This window comes from Rissa tridactyla, chromosome 1 (genome assembly GCF_028500815.1).
Source record: "Rissa tridactyla isolate bRisTri1 chromosome 1, bRisTri1.patW.cur.20221130, whole genome shotgun sequence".
Taxonomy (NCBI): Eukaryota; Metazoa; Chordata; class Aves; order Charadriiformes; family Laridae; genus Rissa; species Rissa tridactyla.
In genome coordinates this window covers 78,102,465-78,121,123 of record NC_071466.1, presented here as the reverse complement: position 1 = coordinate 78,121,123, position 18,659 = coordinate 78,102,465, and the positions used below count along the sequence as shown (strand labels likewise).

General features: G+C 41.5%; 1 protein-coding gene across 3 annotated transcripts in view; it reads left to right on the top strand.

The window, feature by feature from the left end:
- The window catches only part of DHRSX (dehydrogenase/reductase X-linked), a 166,786-nt gene extending 149,308 nt beyond the window's left edge, over positions 1-17,478 (top strand). Inside the window, exon 6 of one of the 3 annotated variants that reach the window (XM_054196574.1) lies at positions 16,657-17,478. In XM_054196574.1, coding sequence (XP_054052549.1) covers positions 16,657-16,854 — 198 coding nt within the window. In that variant the 3' untranslated portion in view covers positions 16,855-17,478. The remainder of the gene's footprint in view (positions 1-16,656) is intronic. The other 2 variants (XM_054196584.1, XM_054196567.1) reach the window with 2 other exon arrangements.
- Positions 17,479-18,659: the final 1,181 nt, after the last annotated feature.

Sequence of the window (18,659 nt, the reverse complement as noted above, 5' to 3'; positions counted from 1 at the left end):
AGTCAGAGCAATAGACCTGCTGAAAGCTACTGATCATGGATCCATTATGATAGCTAAGATGTGTTGATGCCCCAAATTACTGAGTTAAAGCCTTGCCCTCTGATATGAATGGGTATCTAGATTTAAAAATAAATCCTTTGGATTATACCGAAAATTTGAACTGTCAAGAAATAAATGGTGTGGTGAACTGAAACATAGGTCTCTTAAAATGCCCTCAATTTAGGTATATTTCAGTAATCTCTCATTCATCTTTCATTGCTGTCAGCAGCCTGTAGGGTTTCTTTTATATTTATGATGGAAATGTCTGTCTATGAATCACATCACTGAGATGCATGTGTTTTTGCCACTTCAAGGAAATAGTAAACAGTGCATAGTTTCTCTGGTAAAGAACACCGCATTGCTGGGTCATTAGTACCAACAGGTATTTTTTCAGGTAAACACCTTTCTTGCATGAAAAATTCCTTATTTTCATGTATGGTGGGTGGAGGGTATTTCTGTTAAGTAAGCGCATATAACTTAATTTCTTGTTTTTCCACATTTTCACTGTCAAAATGCATTTCTGTAAAACTTTTGTTGACAGTAGGTATTTATTAACAGCCTTTTGCAAGTACTTTCTTATTACAGTTATATAGTGCCTTTATCATAGAAAAAGAGATGTACCTAAAATGCATAAGCCTAGTCTACCTTTCATGTTTTGGAGTCCCTTTGCTATAATCCCTGGCGACTAGATAATTTTCATGTTAAAATACCACTGACCTTCAGGTGTAGAACTTTTTCATATACAAAATTATCTTAATAAAAGACATTATTTCCTTTTTAGTCACATGCTAAACAAAAATGTAGCCTACTGTAGCTTTGCGAGTTAAGCATATATTATTAAGTAGTTTACAATAATATCCTTTCACTCTTAATTTCAGTCACCTGCAATATGTCAGAGTTTTTAGGAAAGATAGATAAATAACTCTTAACAAAACGCAAAGCGCTGAATGTTTTGGAAGACTGCGAGATCCTCTTCATTTGATCTGCTGTTTGTTATTGTCACTGTAGATTATGGACGAGGAGACCTGCAATTATCCACCGGTTAATATACTTTTGAATTGGAAGAAAGGGCAGAGCTAAGGTGCAGCTGGCAAGTAGTCAGCCAACCTCCATCGCAGGCATTTAAAACACCTCTTCAGTGAGGCTTCATAATGATAAAATGCGTAGGGCTGGCTTTTCTGACAACCCGTGGAACGTGATAAATGATAGTAACCTTTTCTCTAAATTAAACCAGAAGACTGGGAGCCGGCAGGGCCGTGCGCTCAGGCGCACGAGCTTTGGGATGGCAGCTTCCCTTCCTGCTCCTCACCCCATAAGTACATATTTTTATGTTTATTGTTAAATTATGTCAGTATATTCTGGGCTATATTCTCATCTCCATTTCGTTGAGCATCCTTCACCCTTTGTAGGTTCAAAATAGTTATGCTTGTACTTATTTAATGTAGCAGCAGTTAGCGCAGGCCAGAGGACTGTCTAGATTTTATTTCCTTTTCTCCACAAAAGCAAACTCTACGAGTGTGAGCAACTCTCTACTAGTTGCAAATGAAGTGTATGCTGAGAAAATCTTCTGTCTCGTTTAGTAATTTCTCCTACTTGCCTAAATAAAAGGAAAAATCCCTGAGTGAGCTTTTTTGAAATGAGTTTACATTTTCAGAGAAGGAGTTAAAGAGCATACTTGGCTCGGGCATCTATTTTTGCTTAGGGAAACATTTTCTGTAAGAACGTGTACCTCAGTGCTATTTTCTGTTCAAATTTCTCTTTGTGGTTATGGGGTTTTTTTCTGCTGTGGTGATCTACAGCTATTTGGGAAGACTCTAAAAATTTGAAGTCCTACAAGGTTATACTGGACCCATGAGACGTGAGGTCTTGATCATTTTGTGACTGACAATGTCTTATGCAAGAAAGAGCTTCGCACAGAGTCCCGTGGCTACAGTGCTCCGGTAGTAGCCCTGCCACTACCGGCTGTTGGACTTATCCATCAGAAGCCTAGCTTCTGCATTTTATTTTAGTGTCTAATATACACACACTAACCTTTAATGTTTTGACAGTATTACAGGCAGGAAAAATTACACTGGGACGAAAGAACAAAGGCAAATATTGCTTAAGAAATTTTAAATAACGTGCAGGTCTCTTGTGGGCATTGATTCATGTGCTTCATGGTATCAATAATTGTTTGTGAATTGCAACCATTTTTTTCATCTGAACAGAGCATTACTCATGAAATGTAGCCATTACCTATTGATTAGCTCGATAGTAATTTTCATGCATCAGTAGTTCTGATAAAAAAATAAGTAGCATTTATTTTACACCAGTGTGTAAGATCCGTACATTGTTCATTAATAACTGAAAGGAGTCTTTAGAATATTTTTTTTTTTATTGCAGAGACCACATCAACATTTTCAATAGCTCTAAGTCTCAGCATAAATGGAAAAAATCTTAGGGGCTTTTTTTTGTTTGTCTGTTGTGTTGTTTGGTTTGGGTTTTTTTTATGGGGGAGTTGTAAATGTTCTGCTGTCTCAGGACAGGGCTGCAATAGGAAGGACATTTGTCACTGTTTGGTGCTAATGTAATTTCCTGTTATTCCTACTGTATGACTCTCCTTTTAATCCCAATTGTCAGTAATGTGCTATTTTTTGATTAAATTATGAGACCTGAGATTCAGCAAGGAGAAAAAATAATTAAAACTATTTGTTCCACAGGCTGTCAGGAGCTATTAGGGACCGGACAAATATAAATTAAGGTTTTTTTTTTTCCCCGAGCCATATTACAGACTTTGCAAAGTTCACAAACAATTGTAATCCTCTTTTATTGAGCACAGATTTAAAAGTAAAGGTCAGTTATGTTTTGGTCACTGAGGAGTTTATATAATTGGTAAAAACCAAATGTTCAGATTATTTTTATATAAAAAGCGTGCTGCTTGGGAAGCCCTTGCTTCTCGATTGTGGCTCCCTTACAGAGCTCAGGGACTAGAAACTAGCCACATCAGTTCAGCAGAAGTTTGCAGAGCAAAGTGGGCTTTGCAGCTCGTCCCTCCAGCCGCGGGAACGGCTCGTGCCCCAGAAAGGGCCGAGGAGCTGCAGGGATCCTGGCTGATGCTGGTGGCCTCCGGGCCCTGAGACTAGCCCCAGTCGCACTCCTTCCCTGCAGCCCCGCTGTCACACCACCACTTTGATGCCCCTTGTGACTTTGCTTCAAGAGCAGCCTTGTTTTCTTCCCTGCCCTAAGGGCTTGCCACTGCTTGTGGACCCTCCATTTCTCCTGTCTTCTCAGATTTGGCTGGGTCAGGTTTGACCAGGTTTCACCTAATATTTCCCTCTTCTTTCTCTGCTATCAAAAGGCTTGGGCTTGCTCCTTTGTTTGCTCCAGAGACGCTAATAGCCATCTACCCCAAGAGCTCATGCTTTGAAGGTTGCTCTCTACCCCTTTCTGGTTTCTGAAGGGGCTCGGTGACACAGATGGGTGACCCGAGGAGGCAAGTGTTGGTGCTGCACTGGGAGCCCTCCTACCCTGAGCCCCCAAGGAGAACCTCCTCCACATGGCATATGGGCTGCATAAAGGGATGTGAGCCAACGGGGACAAGTGGCTGGCATGCTGGTGTAGGGGGTTGTGGTGAGGGCCTGGCAAGAGGCATTTAGGAATTTAGGAGGAGGAAAAGGGAGTGAAGAAGAGCTGGGACTATCTGCAAGACTGTCGTGGGGCAGGATGAAAGGGCAGGCGGAGAAATGGGTGAAAGTTTAGACTGCAGACGTGCTTTGCATACCACCTAGAGAAGCGGAGTCCTAATCTTGATTGGAACAATTCAATTCCGCTGTGAAGTACATATTAAATAACAATAGGCGGCTGCAGAGCTGTGCAGACTTGCAGGTGAAGAGCAGAATTTTAAGCAAGCTGCTGGGCGGGCGGGAGAGGCAGCGGGGAGGGCTGGGACAGGCGGTCTGCGCTGGCTTTCAAGCCTCTGCTCAGACCTCAGCCTGTATTTTTACGAGTTAAAAGCAGTTACTAAACCGCAGCACAGTTCTGCATTAATTCAACTGGAATTTTTCCCGGGAAGCAGAAGTTTAGTCATCTGGAGCATCGCTGTTCGCAGCGTATCTCCGCGAGCGAGCGGGGACGGCTCATTGATTGGACTCTCAAGGCAAACGGACGTGTGTAGCAAAATGGCATTACCGAAGAGCGTAGTTCAATATGGGCTCCCTAAACAAAGCGAATTATTTCAGCACCAGCTGAGTCTGTAACATATAGTTATCGAACGGCAAAACCTCGCAGTGTTTGTTTCCCGTTCTAAACAACTGCTCTAACCTTTTAGTCAAAAAGCCCGATGAATACGAGCACAACAGAAACTTTCCTGGGGCACTTAATGAAAAGATTAATTCTCACTGCGTCATTTTGGCTATTGATAATTCTGCAAGGGTAAGTCTCTGGGTCATAACTACCTATGCCCTTAATAAGTCCAGTTTCAGAAACTCTGCAGAGACAGGAGCTATCTGAGAATGAAATAAAAGGAATATGAAGATTTTTTAGATGCTTGCCCCACAACTTATTTTTTTATTTCTTTTTTTTTTTTTTCAATAGCAGGCTTGGCAAAGACTTTGGGTGTTTTTCATTGTCCTCCTTCAGGTAATGAGAATTACCTATGAATCTCATGTTTGGAACTTAAACCAATTCTTCCTGCGACACGAGCCAGGGCAGTCGGTTGAGTCATTCACACAGGACTGGGGTATACCGTGTCACCCACACAGCAACATGACGCTTCTGCTGTGACTTCTGTCATCCAGCAAAGGAAACAGGAACACGGGAGGGACACATCTGTCACCAAATCCAGTCCTGGTCTTTGCAGGGAAGACGTTTTTTGCAAATTCATGGCTCCATCTGCTACCTTAGTGAAGGTTTACGAAACACCTTAGAAATAAGCCTGGATATGAAAATTAACAAATTCAGTCGATACTAAATCTGGGTCTTGCTACTTACTAGTACTTAAAAATTTACAGTACATCCCGCTTCCCTGCTTTCCTGTATCTGATCCACTGGCAAGAACTGCCACCTCTGTTTTTCTCTCTCTGTCCCCTTGCAAATGAGCAACATTGTCACCTCTCCCCAAGCCAGCATCCCCCGTCTGCACTACGAACACCAACCTGCCCTTCTTTCAGAGCGTTTACCTGATTAAATGCAAGGGGTTTAAACTCACAAGTTACTGTTTTCAAGATGGAAGGTTTTTGCTTCTGTTTCAAGCCTGGGGAAGCATTTGTTTGCGTGGTTGCTCTCTATAATGAGCTCTGTGGTAAAAGATATGATGCCTCAGATCTTGTCTGACATAATTTTAGAAACATGACTAATCTCATTGAAATCAATGGCACCATTTGCCTTTCTAAAGTTATACATGTTCTTTGGGGTTCTTCTGAATTGAAGCCATCAATAGTTTCCTTGGCGGACAGTAAAGAGCCCCGGGGTTGATTGATTGATTTCAACAAAGGGATTTAAGTTACAGAGCTTAAACTCACTTTCAGTCTGCACAAAAAAAAAAAAACCCTTGATTTGAATAATAAGATTTAGTCCTTCTTTGCATTTGCATTTTTAGTTATTTTGTTAAAAACAGGTTGATTCTGGTGAGTTAGTAAGCATTCAGATATGTCAATTTGGAACTGAATATACCCTTTACCTTTAAATTTAGTACTTCTCTCGGGTAACCAAGAGTATAAGCTGTGTAGACAGCTCCATAATCGAATGGTTTCAGAATCTATCGGTGATTTCATGACTTTAGCATTCTGTTGTGATAGAAAATGGGAACTGGTAGTTTTGTTTACAAGACGACTAATTTTTTTCTTTACTTTTTTACAAGCTGCTTCCAGATGAAATATGAGTTTAGTTAAAATGAAGTGAACTGTCATTTTTAAAGGGGTTTATTGCTTAAACAGAAATACCTTGAACTTATTGGGCACATTTTTCTCATCAAAACCAAGGATGTGTAATCTGTAATTACTGACTTGAACTAGCTAATTCTGTTTACTGTATCTGTCAGAAAGATAGGATTGGAAAATCTAAGCCACTCTCACCTGTTCCTATTCTTTCCCTAAAATAACTACAGAAAATTAGTTTACTCTTCTTGTTTTCCATCTTTGGACAGACCTAAGTTAACCCACTTGTTTATATCCTTTTGGTTTATCGTTCCAGATTAAATGCTGAAATTGCCAGCAACTGGCATTGTGAGAAACATAAATTTGCAGAGTAAGATTCCTGCCCTCCCCATCGCTTTTATCTGTCTTCCAGTTTGGGCTTTCTCCTCTCAGCTTGGGGAATATTGCAAAACTATAATTTAAACACAATAACTGTGTAGAAAACAGAAACCCGGACCAGTTGGGGCATGGACAGTGCTAAATGGTATTTGGCGACCTGCTCGAAACTTCTTCCAGGCAGCCAGCGCAGCCTCTGCAGGACCGTCACCTTTCAGTCCTGCAGAAAGGCTGGGAGTCAGCGGGAGGGAAAAGGAGGCAAAGGCTGAGACCCAGGGCGAGGGTAAGCGCTGCGAGGTGATGTCTCTTCTACGCCAGAGTTCTGTGGTGAGCAGACAGCTCTGCTGTTGACTGGCCACTTCTGTGGCTCCAGGTGCAGGGCTGTGCGGGGGTCCCCCCGACCCGTCAGGGGGATGTGTTACAGCCCAGCTAGCGTGCCGCTGCAATGTAGACGTGAGAAATTTGGGGGAAAGTGTATTTTTTGCTTTCATCTCTCCTGTCTTCCCGGGTGTACTTTCATCTTGCATGCTATTCATGCAGAGATGTAGCACCCTGTAGTCATTTTGGGTTAGTTTCTGCGCTTTACTATTTCGGGTCCCCATCTTTGCTAGTGCAGGCACATGGCCTGAATCTTGGAGGACAGATGTCCTCTGCTGACCTTACCTGGTGCTCGAGGAAGGGATCCGCACCTTCTCACCCGAGCCGTCTGGTTTCAGCAAGCGCCTCCAGCGGGCGGGTGAGAGCCCTGGGCTGGCAGCCAGCCTCTCCCAGCCCCACCGCCCGCCTGAGCCCACGGCTGGAAATAGCCCCGCTGCTGTTTGGGTAGCAAAACGGGGGTTGTAGCAATTTAAAGAGAAGAGGCTGTGAAATCGCCGCCGGCCTGTGTAATTTTGGGTTATTTCATTTCGTCTGTGCTCTGTACAGCCTTTGCGCTTTTTGATCTCTTTGTAGTTCGTAAAGGTTTGCTATATTGTGGTTATCCTTTAAATATTTAGGAGTTCCATGCCCATCCTGAGCGCTTATAAGCATTTAAAAAAATAACAGTCCTTGTAAGAAAGTTGTGAAGTTGAACATATGTCAGTTTCCATTTTCTGAGAAGGGAAAACAAGATATATGGGCAAAGTGACTTGTCAGATGTTAAACAGTAAGTGAAAGAGTAGAGATGATGGTAGGGGGCTACAAGGCAGAAATTGCTGTATATCTTATGCCTGAAGTCTTATGTTTTCAGCAAAAGCCGGCAAAGAGATTTTACTTTGCCTGAGCAGGCAGGTAATAAAATAAATTGTTCAGCAGTATATATGCACTCAGGAGCATCCTCTTCAACACTTGGAGCCTTGCTGTGTCTCGTGCTCTCCGGGGTTGGTAAAAATGCAGCTCCCATTTCAGATGGAAAGCAAAGCACTTCTGTGAGCTTTTCTGTGTTGTTTCATTTTGCTTGCCAAAATCTGGCAATTTGAAAGAATTCAGCAAACTAAAGATGACCCATGTACTGGTATAAGATAATGCATAGAAAATTAAAGCTCTAAAGCTTTCATGGTTGTTTGTTGTTTTAAGTCCTCTTTAATTTTGATCCATTCACATTTTGATTCATATTTAAATTGTGTTTTCAGCTAAAAAATTGGGCATATATTATTAAATGATGCAGATTTTCTAGCCACTACCTATCAAAGGGGTTGCCTCTCAAAGAGCTTTGTTGGGGGGAGGAGTAGTCTTATTATGCTCTTACTCATATTTCTCAGATAGTAATAGTTCAAAACTCAGTAGGATTAAAGCCTTGCGTAGTTAATAAAAATAACAGGATGGTTCCTTAGCATATATCTAGCATGAATGCTAAGCTGCAATTAAGTATTCTTACTTAATGATAGATCCGTCTGCATCTTGGAGTGAAGAAGATTATATTGAATTGCTCACATGATACTGTAATTATGGCCATAGAGCTGGAAGTAAACAAATAAATTGTGTCTTTTCCTTTACAAACACAGAAAAGGAGTAACAGCCTAGTGCGCAAGGCATCAGGATTAGGATTTAGGAGGCTCATTCTTTTCTCATCGCTTCTCCTGACCTGCGCATTTGCTTCAGTAAATCACTTGCCTGTCTGCGAATAGAGGTGTTGCGGAAAATCCCAGGTTATGTGAAGATACCCAGGACAATTCTGAGGGATTTAAGTCGGGCGTCCTCAGCAATAGGTAGCTGCGGGACATCACCTGGTTCTCCAGACAGTGTGCCACGCTCCCAGAAGAGGCTCCGGCATTTTGTGAAGTACATGTACTCTCTCTGCTCTCTCCTCCTGTTATTGCCTGCCTTATTTCCTAGAGACTGGATGTTCTTCCAGCAAGTGACTGTCGCTGGCTGGATGTTTATGCAGTGTCTGGGGCAGCAGGCTCCTATCTGTCAAATTTTGCATACTGTTACTGAGCTGAGTGAGGTAACAAGTGCAATGTAATTTGAGTGGCTACAGCTATATCTCAGTTCTGGCTTTGAAGACATCGCTGTCTGCCGCAAAGCAAGCTTAGGGATCAACCTTCAGGCAAAGTAATCTTCCTCAATGCACTTGACAAAATGAACAAAGGACTCGGTTATGATTAATGACTTTGACCCAAAGTTTCAAGTCCCTGCTCAAATTCAGTCAAGTAAAGTTGGGTTCTTGTTTCCGTTTGGAAAATTGCTTAAAACTAAACATCATTCTTCTAGTCCTCCATTTCAACAGCTTAGAAAATGCAAAGTATGGATCCACAAACTCTCCTGCTCAAATCACTGAGGTTACATCGCATTGCTAAGTGAGAGAGATTCAATTTGAAATTAAGACACGTAGATTTATTTTTGTGGTATCTGCAAGTGACTTCACTGTTGAAGCTGTGATTTGAAGTCAACGGAGATCTCTTCAGTGTGGCCCAGAAAGGTGCCAGCCAACAGGGGCTTGGTTTAGCTGCCTGATAACATAAACATCTGATGCTATTTGAGATGACCCATGGTGTCCTGCTTAGTCTGAAGCAGCTGCTTTGGAAGAGGAGGCTTCAGAGCCATGGCACATGTCTTCCTCAGTAAACCTTTGCTCATGTTTTGAGTCTGACAGAAGAGCCATCCCAGGGCTTCGGAGTAGAGCTGCTTGGCGATTTTCCAGGAAAACAGAATTCTCAGAAGGCATTGCTCTGGCACAAAACGAAGTGAAACCTTCCGCTGTTGACTCTATCAAAAGATTCGTGGGAAATGAGACTTTTGAGCCTGGGTGCCTGCCTGCTCCTTGGGCTCCCTGAGCAACAGGCTGACCCTGGCAGTCTTTTGGGGACAGTTCCTTTTTTCCGCGGTCTACATTGTCTACAGGCTTCCCAGCGACCCATGTGGGCACTGATTTGAAGATGAGGTGGGGCTTCCCAGGCTCTCTGTGTGCCTGGATTTTTTTGACAGATCTTTCCAGAAAATGTGGTTTCAACAGAAAGGGAAGGAGAGGTTCAGAATTTGATACTCTTTGTGTCTGTTTGCCAGCTATCTCTGCTTCTGTTCTTTACAGCGCCTTGTGCTAGGATGCTCAGGGAAAAGCCTCTCTTTTTCCCAGAATAGGCATGAATTATTCATATTATAAAAGCTCCTTTCCTTCAACGTTTTGGTATTTTTTTAGTTTGAAAATTGCCTTGTGTTCTTAATTCATCAGTATTTCGTTTTTTATTATATATTCATATCTTTGATTCAGAAATGATTTCTCTGCAGCCGCAACAATATCAGGAGAAAGGCTTCACATTTTAACTCAGCCATTTCTGTTTGTAGCTGCTGTCTCTTTTACAGATGAAATCTAAAGAATTTTATTATGGAGTGAATTTATTAAAGAATTCTCTTTGCCGTGAGTTGGGGATTGAAGAGAAATTAATTTGATGGTGCTGACTGGGTCCCTAGGGAGAACTGCATATTCAATAAAACATCTCTATCTCTTTCTGGTCTATAATCAAGGCAGAAATTGGACAGAAAGAGAATAATAGTGAGCTACACGGGAAAGAACAGGAGGGAAGAGAGAATGGGAACCAGGGCTTTTGAGTGAAGGCAGAGATGTCTGAAAAGCTGTGCTGCCAGACCTCTCTGGCAGCTTTGGCTTCCTAGGGATCCGACAGTTGGTCCTGGCCACCGCTCTCACCAGGGCTTACAGTCAGCTGTTACAGCCTTATTGATCAAAGGCTGCTGAACACGTCCTTACACCTGCGTCATAGTTTCCTTTCTAGCCTTTGTTTTCGTACTCAGTGTTTCAACTGAGTACTTTTTGGCTGAAATTTTCAAAGCAACGATCACGTTAGGAGGTCTAGACACTGCAGAAGTTACACATCAAGCGTCGAGCGCACGTAGCCTATGTCTTCACCAGGAGGCTGCGACACTAGAGCAGCTGTTGTTATTTCACCTTGGAGTCTTGCACCTTTAAGTAATCTGGTTTTGAAATGATTCAGTAGTTCACAGATCACAGTAATCAGTCCTCCTGTTCTCACAAGTTTGTTTGCTTTAATATTCATGTCAACGCCACCCCAGCTACTCCATTTCTGACAGTTTTCAAACTAGTCCATGTTGCGGTGGCTTCGTGTTTGCCTTTGTTCTTGAGAGTCAAGCAGTGCGTTAAGGGTGACTGGGTGTCACCCCTCCATTAACTGCCAGCAAGTAGGTGAAAGACTTTCCCATACCGAGTAACAGTAATGTCATGTCCTCGTTCTTGTTGCTGAGCCCCACTGTGCATGCACGTAGTACTGCGCAGGGATCCCAGATGATCATCGTCTTTCATGAAAAAAGACAGAAGAGGCAGAAAACTGTATATACAGAGTTTTTCAGCCCAGAAGCAAGTCAATAGAATACTAACATTTACAAAACGTTATCAGAATAATGAATATTGAGAAAAGTAAAGGAATGCTGGCAAAAGTGCCTGAGTATCCAGGGCCAGAAGAAGACCTGTTCAGTGCTTGCTCTGTTTTCCTGGCTACAACCTGGGAAAGGTGTCGCTAGCCAGAGACACATCTTCTTGTTACCCGAGCCAGGAGTGGCCTGATGGAAACTCACCCATTTAAAAAAGTGAGGACACACAGCAAACACCCTGAACCCTCGTGACAAAAAAATCCCCTGAAAGCACCCTTTAAGCCATTTGCCAGCATGTCAGGCAGTCCTGGCACATCTGCCCATTTGGCCCCTCGTTCCTGTCCCTCAAAATGCGATGTTGGTCATTGAGTTTGCCAGCTGTTTCCTGCTCTCTATCCTCTTTGCCCAACCTTCTCTCCTACCATCTCTCAAGACAGCAGCATCCTTAAGTCATAAAATACAAACAAAACACAATCAACTGATTGACTGGGCCAAGGGACCAGTGGGTGTAGCTGTTCCAGGGTAAGTTCTCCTCAACCTCTCCTCAACCTAGGAAGGGTTGTATCACTACTGCTTTTTCAATCAATATGGCCAACTCTTTCAACTAATACAGTTTGAAGTATATGCATGCCATCCATTCAAACTGTTTGTCATCGTCTTTAAGACACATAGCAAGGTTCTCACTGTTTGCTACTAGTTACTGAAAATGGTACTGGCAAAATGAATGGATTGCAGAAGAGGAGTTATAGGAATGTATTAGGTTTTTTTTACTGTCCAATTTTCCGTGGTTTCCAATGGACATACCATGCTGTCTGCTCAGGACTCTGAGCTGTAAATTCAGGTGGAGGTGGAATTGGACGAGTACATGGGTTAACAAGGGAAGCACCACCAAGCCATGATGTATAACTGATGCAGACACATGATTTCCAGAGAGTTAAGCTGTTGTGCCTGTTGTAGACAAATGGAAAGGATGTGACATTTCATGGAAACGTGGCTCTAGGGACTGACTGTCGTCAGCTAACACATTTTGTGAGCGTTAGCGCCTAGTATTGACAAGATTATATGGCACTTAAAAATGCATTAATCAAAATGCGTTAACTGGCAAGTCTTAAAAAAACCCAAAACTAAAACACAAACCCTCTTAGTGTATGTCCCAGTTTTCATAGAACAGAATATTCTATTTCATGTGGCGGGAAAATTATTCTGTGTTGATGACTTCCTATTGATGAATATTTGAAAAAAGAAATATCAAAGTTTCTGTAAAAGACCATCTTTTTCTTTGGGAATAGATAGTGCCGAAATAATGTCATTTTGTGTATATAGACTGCATTTTGCTTAAATAAGCTGGTTGCATGCAATCTTGTCTCTCATTCTTCCACAGCCTACCCATGTAATGAGCAATACAAAGATACGTAATTTCAATCAGCTGTTTATTTACTGTTGAAAGGATACTGAAAACAAATAGTTAATTGCAAAAGAAAGTAAAAGTAAAAGATGTGATCAATACTGTAACAAGCAAAAGGAATTGCAGATGCAGAATTTCATTAGGAAAAAGTAAAGCAGAAATCAGTTTTATTTCGATATGACAAAGGTATTCATTACAGTTGCTTGGATACTAACAATATAATAATTTGTAAACAAAAATACAATTTAAAAAATGTTCAGCACAAATAATTTGCTGACTAAAGAGTGAAGAAGCATCATGCAATTTCTAGGAATCCCCCTTGTCTTAGGACAAGTCCAGCCAATTCATGAACAAGATGTTATGGATCTTATATGTATGTATATTATTGTTACTCTTTGATGTTTTTTGTAAATTCTGGCAACGTGTAGAGTATCCTCCCCTGTGATTTGAATGATACTTATTACTGCTTGTCTACCTGCCACTTTGGTATAATAACTTCAGAGTCCCAAAGATGGGAACTTGTTCTTGTTTGTTTAAAGCATCATGACAAACATCCTGGGTTTTATAGATCAATGTATTGAACCCCTGGCTGGTGATTTCTCTGGCCTGTTATCAGGTGCCCTCCTTCCTAGAAGGCTGTTGGCATCAAAGGATGGGCCAGATGTGTTGCTTTGACAGTAGTGTCCTGCTTGTTTCTTCAAGAAACAAACAAGGGCTTCGTGGTTCCTCCTAATTTTTTGGCGGGCTGTCATGTGGTGAAAGAAGAGCTATGGGTCTCCCAGGAAAGCTGGCAACCAGGGGTGAGGCTGCCACTGCTGGACAAGTCATCCTGCTCCCTGTCCAGGTACTCAAGAATTGTTCCAGTGATTGCAACCTCCTGCCAGCTTCTTCCTTCCCAAGAGCTCCTCAGGGGCCGGTACGCAGGCAGGACGCGTGTGCGTGTGTCTGTGTGTGCTGCAGTTGATCTATGGGTGTGTTGTAGATCCAACACTTTGGGAAAAACTCTTGACTGTGTGTGGGCAGGTGGATGTACAATGCTTTCATGGTAGGCACAGACATGATCCAGAGGTGGAATCACAGCATGTGCTTGTCTTCCAGCCTCTCAAAACAGGTAGGTCATCCACCCAGCTGGAGGGCCAGGGGGTTTCTAGTGCAGGGCTTCCTTTTTACTTTCATTAAAACAGAAAACATGCCAAAACAATGAAAAGAGCCTCAAATAAGGGAACATTAAACCTTTCAGCATCAATTAAGCACTCAGAAGCTAGGATAAGACAATTAATTAAACATATATATGCAATTCTGCTCCCCATTGCACTGGAAAAATTGTTTTCTTTTAACTTAAATTATTATACACTAATTGCTTAATGTATTACAGTATTTTATTCTTTATGTGCTCAGATAATCGCTTTTAGCAACAGGTGATAGAAACTAAATAGGAATTTTGCAAAGAATCTTCTAGGCAGCATATTAGATATGATGGGCAGGATGAAAAACAAATTAAATCTTGTGAAAAGTTACACAAGCTGGATTACCTTAATGGCTGGTGACAGTGTCACTGTGCTTATAGACAGGTCACAGTGTGGCCATGTAACCACATGTATTATTGTCGAAGCCTTCTCAATTTTTTCTTTATATTGAAGAATAGGTAACAATTTGCTATATAAAATGGTTTGGTAAAGGCCTACTATGGCTGCATGAATATAATGAACAACTGTCTTTAACTCATACACAGCCTTTATTTAACATATTTGATTTTATTTTGAATAGATCCCCTCTGTTGGAGGGTCTTACTCGACATACCATGAAAAAATAAAGATCCTGCATATCCTGGGAGAACCTGCCCATCAAATTAGCAAAGGCACATGGTATTTCTGATGCTGTGGGAAGATCCATACAGACCAGTCCCTGAGGCTGTAGAAAGCCTTGCTCATAAGAACATAATCACACACATTCCACCCACAGACAATTTTTTAAAAGCATTTTATTTTTGAGCTGTTGTCATTAAGATTTGGGAGTCATCGACATTGACATTTAAACTTGTTTGTGCTGGAGAGCTGTTGAACTCAGGAACATAAAGTCCAGTGAACCATCGCATGAAGTAATGGTTTATCTGTGTCACTAGATTTTTAAGTAAAGCACAGCAATACCTTAAAAACTTTTCTCTCTGTCATCCAGAATAAATTCTATAAAATATGAATGCTCGTGTTCATCATTGTTCTGCTAATTTACAGTATTAAGATATTTTATATTGCATCATAGCTGATCGTGATAGTAGCCACTATGTGAGCATGTGGACTCCAACTTTTTGGACTCATCCTGATCCTGCAAGGAATTATGCATGCACATAGCTTTATGTTTTTTAAATAGTCTACTGGATGTGAATAGCACTATTTTCTGTAAGATAAAGAAGGGTGAAGAAGGAGTAGTAGGCTACTAAACTAAGGTAAATAAGCACTTTTTAAGTGTTTCTAGATAGTATCTTGTAGTACAGTCATCTTCTTGAAAAATAAAAAACATTCCAGTAGCTACCTGGAGTTTTTTTAAGGTATTGACTGGTATTTTGGTGAGAGAATAGCCCATCGGATAGCTGAGTTATCACCTTACTTCATGAGGTGGTATTTGGAACAGGACACGCTGTCTTTGTGTGGTAACTGATAGTAAAAGCTGGCTATTTTGCAGTCACCGGAGGAATGTGTGGTGGTATTACTGCTCTTTGCACCCTGTGGGCATCAGTAGTTTTTCCTTCAGCTTAAACACCTTTGATCAAGGGCTTGGCATGGAACCAGTGGAGCTCTGTGCATGGAAGTGGCTCAGCAGGGCACCTTTCTTCTTCAGCAGTTCACTTTTTGGGGAATGTGCCTGTGTTCATGCAGGGAATGCGTTTCCCTCGCAGATACTGAGGGTGCTCTGCCCCAGCAGCGGCCTGAGAGGTCGCGGTTTGGGTAACCTCGCCTCACTGTGTGATTGGGTGACACGGCTCTGACCTATTTGTAAATGAGACCAAATGCCAGATGCATCAGATGATAAGTTAATTATTTCTATTAAGTTGTGTTGTGTTTATTGCACAGTGGGAAAACAGAGGAGTTCTCTTTTTAAAATACCAGAACCTTGTCACAAGAAGCTTCAAAGGACTTAGGTTTATTTTTTTTTTTAATTAGTCACTGAGTAACCTATCTAATACTGTCTCATTCATCAAGTGCGTTCTTCAGGAGCAGACATCCTGTCAGGTGCAGCAGGCAAAGCTGTGAGCAGCATTGGTACTCTTAATGACTCCGAGAATGACTGCGAGGATTGTAAAATAACACATTATGATCTAGCAGGCATTGATCGTAATTATGTCACTGATAAAGACAAAACATATCAAATGTTGTGTTTTAAATATGCCCTTCAATGAAAGAAAAAAAAACGCCATTGAAATAATTTTGGTGATAGCTGTGTGATCCTTCTGAATGCAAAATGGAAATGTTTTGCATATCCTGAGGATGAAAGGAGTTATCACTCTAAGCTCTTCACTTATTAATTTTAATCTAATACTCATGGTATATCAAACATTATAGATCTTTCACAATTTTGCTTTATGACGCTGCAGAAGTCTGATAACTCTGCTCTGTGTAAAATGTAATTCCCTGGTGTACCTGCCTGCTTGGATTGAACTGTGGGATCTTAATTTGCTGTCGTGGTTTCCATGATCCTTTCCTCGTGTCATAGCGTTATTACAACGAACACATTGCACATACAGCATAGCCTTCATCTTCGTAAGGCAGAATACAGACCCTTTCATCCTTGAAAAATGAATAATTAAACTAGGATTTTAATATTTGCGTTTGCTTTTGGGTTTATTAGCTTTAACTGTGAAAACTAAATGAATTATTTTGTATGCGCCATCTGACTAACTCTTGAAAAAATGGGCCAGAGTTTTCCGTATGTCTATTCTGTGGCTTTAAGCTATCTCAAAACAGCACTGTTGTAGAAATGGACTATACTCTGCCAGGTGGATAGGTGGCGTTTTTATCATTGCCAGCTTCTGGTTTGCATAAGGACACAAATGTTATGCAAAACTGGGGAGGCTGATTGTCACTGGTGAGGTCCTATGGTGTCATGTAATCCTTCTGTTGTACCTGCCTCACCTGAATTTGTTTGGTTGGTTTTTTTTTGCTTCTGCAGACTCCAGAAGAAGGAGCCTCTACAAGCATCTATGCAGCAGTATCACCCGAGATGGAAGGGGCTGGGGGCTGCTACCTTTACAATGAGACAAGGACAAAATCGGCTGACGTAGCATATGATGAGGAGCTGCAGAGAAGGCTCTGGACAGAAAGCTGCAAGATGGTTGGGATTTCTGATGAATCCAGCAGAGTCCCCTAGAAGAAGCCACTTCCAGCTGGGTAAATGAAATGTGTTGACAAGCATCTTAGGTGAATTCTTGCAGCATCAGTCATCATCCTGGAAATCACTGTTAAGTCCCAAAGGCAAACATGAACAGCTCTGTTCTTCACTTGAACCCCTAATCTGCTAGGGTGTGGGGGGAGTATTCCCACAGAAAGGTGTAGTGATTGGTTTTAAACCATCAGTTTTGTAAATCATGATGTTTCAGTCTGTGATTAAAATACAATCTTTAACCTTGTGCAGAGTTGAGTTTTCATTTTTTTGTTCAGAAAAAAAAAGACTTTCCCTGCCGAGCATGTGGTGGCTGCGGCATGCTGAACTTAAGCCACCTTTGTACATATAACTTACTCTTTTTTAATCAGTTTTAAAAGTTGCAGCTTTTTTCCTTAAGCTTCATTAATCTTTAAGAAACTTTATAATGAATGTCAGTTTGCTGTAATGCAGACGTTTGGCATTCACGATCATCATGTTGTTCCTATCATAACATTAGTTTTATATGTCAGCTTTTATCCAGAGGTTTTAACTGAAGGTCAGAACCAAAAAAATGTAAATAAATAAGGTCTTCAGACAGGATATTGAATTCAGTTGTTTTCTGTTCAAGTTCAGCTCTCCTTTAAAGGCGAGCCATCAGAACGAGGAAATGATCAAACATAATAATGGAGAACACTGGATTTGGCAGAGGGTGCAGTTGGCCTGTTGTCTCGGCACTGGGCTAAGAGTACTTGTCCCCTTTTCTGCTGAACCTGTGTAAACTTGTGTCCGCAACTTCTTGCATTTTCTTTGGCAAGGAGATTCACTCGTCTACTGCCTGCTGCCTGAAAAATCACCTCCTTTGGTTGGTTTTGAACCTAGTTCATACGAGTTTCCAAACTAGAGTTCATGGTTTGAAAGAGACGACAAACAAGTAACGCCTATTCACTTTTTTCACATTGCCAAGTGTTTTGGAGACTTCCAACATGTCGCCCTTAAACTGTCTCTTTGCCATGTTGAAGAATAGCCCGTGCCTACTCATCTGACTTACACAGCAGCAACAGGATATTTTCCCTTTTGTTATGTATTTCTTTCCTAAAAATTCCTAACAGCTGTTTAATTTTATTTGTCTATTACTGAGGGTGGAGCTGTTATTTCTTATAAAACTATCTTTGATGAACCCTAATATTTCTCGTCTGAGTGAGGTGGTGGTCACTTCAGATACCATCAGTTTTGAACACGCTTCAGTGTGTACCGTCCAGGGGACTCTACCTGTGCCCGCCAAAGCGAAGCTTCAAGATTGATACTCACGTCCGTGAAGTAAATAGCAAAACAGACATGTGGCAACATAGTCTGAGATTCTACAAGCTCAAGTAACTAAAAGAAAAAACTGGACTGAAGATAGACACAACCTTTTAACGAGGATGGTGATGAACCGTCAGAATAATTTACAGAGAAACTTCCCCTGGATGTTTCAGTCAAGATTAGAAGTCTCCCCAAAACCTCTCGCCTCAGTGAGAGAAACTCTCCAAGCATGGACCCTGTGACTAGGGCGCCTGAACTCTTGCTGTTAATGGAGTAAGCTCTACCCTACTCCCACCTCATTCATTTTAGGTGTCATCTGAAAAAGCAGCATAATCCTATGAATGTCCTTGCATTTCCTTTTTTAAGATATACACAGCAAAAGAGACCAATGGGCAGGCATATGTATTCGTAGCTCATATTCACTTTGGGGCACTGGAAATCACTGCATGACAGAACTAAGTGCCAACACAGTGTTGTGCTCTCATTTGCAGCAGGCTAGCAACAATATG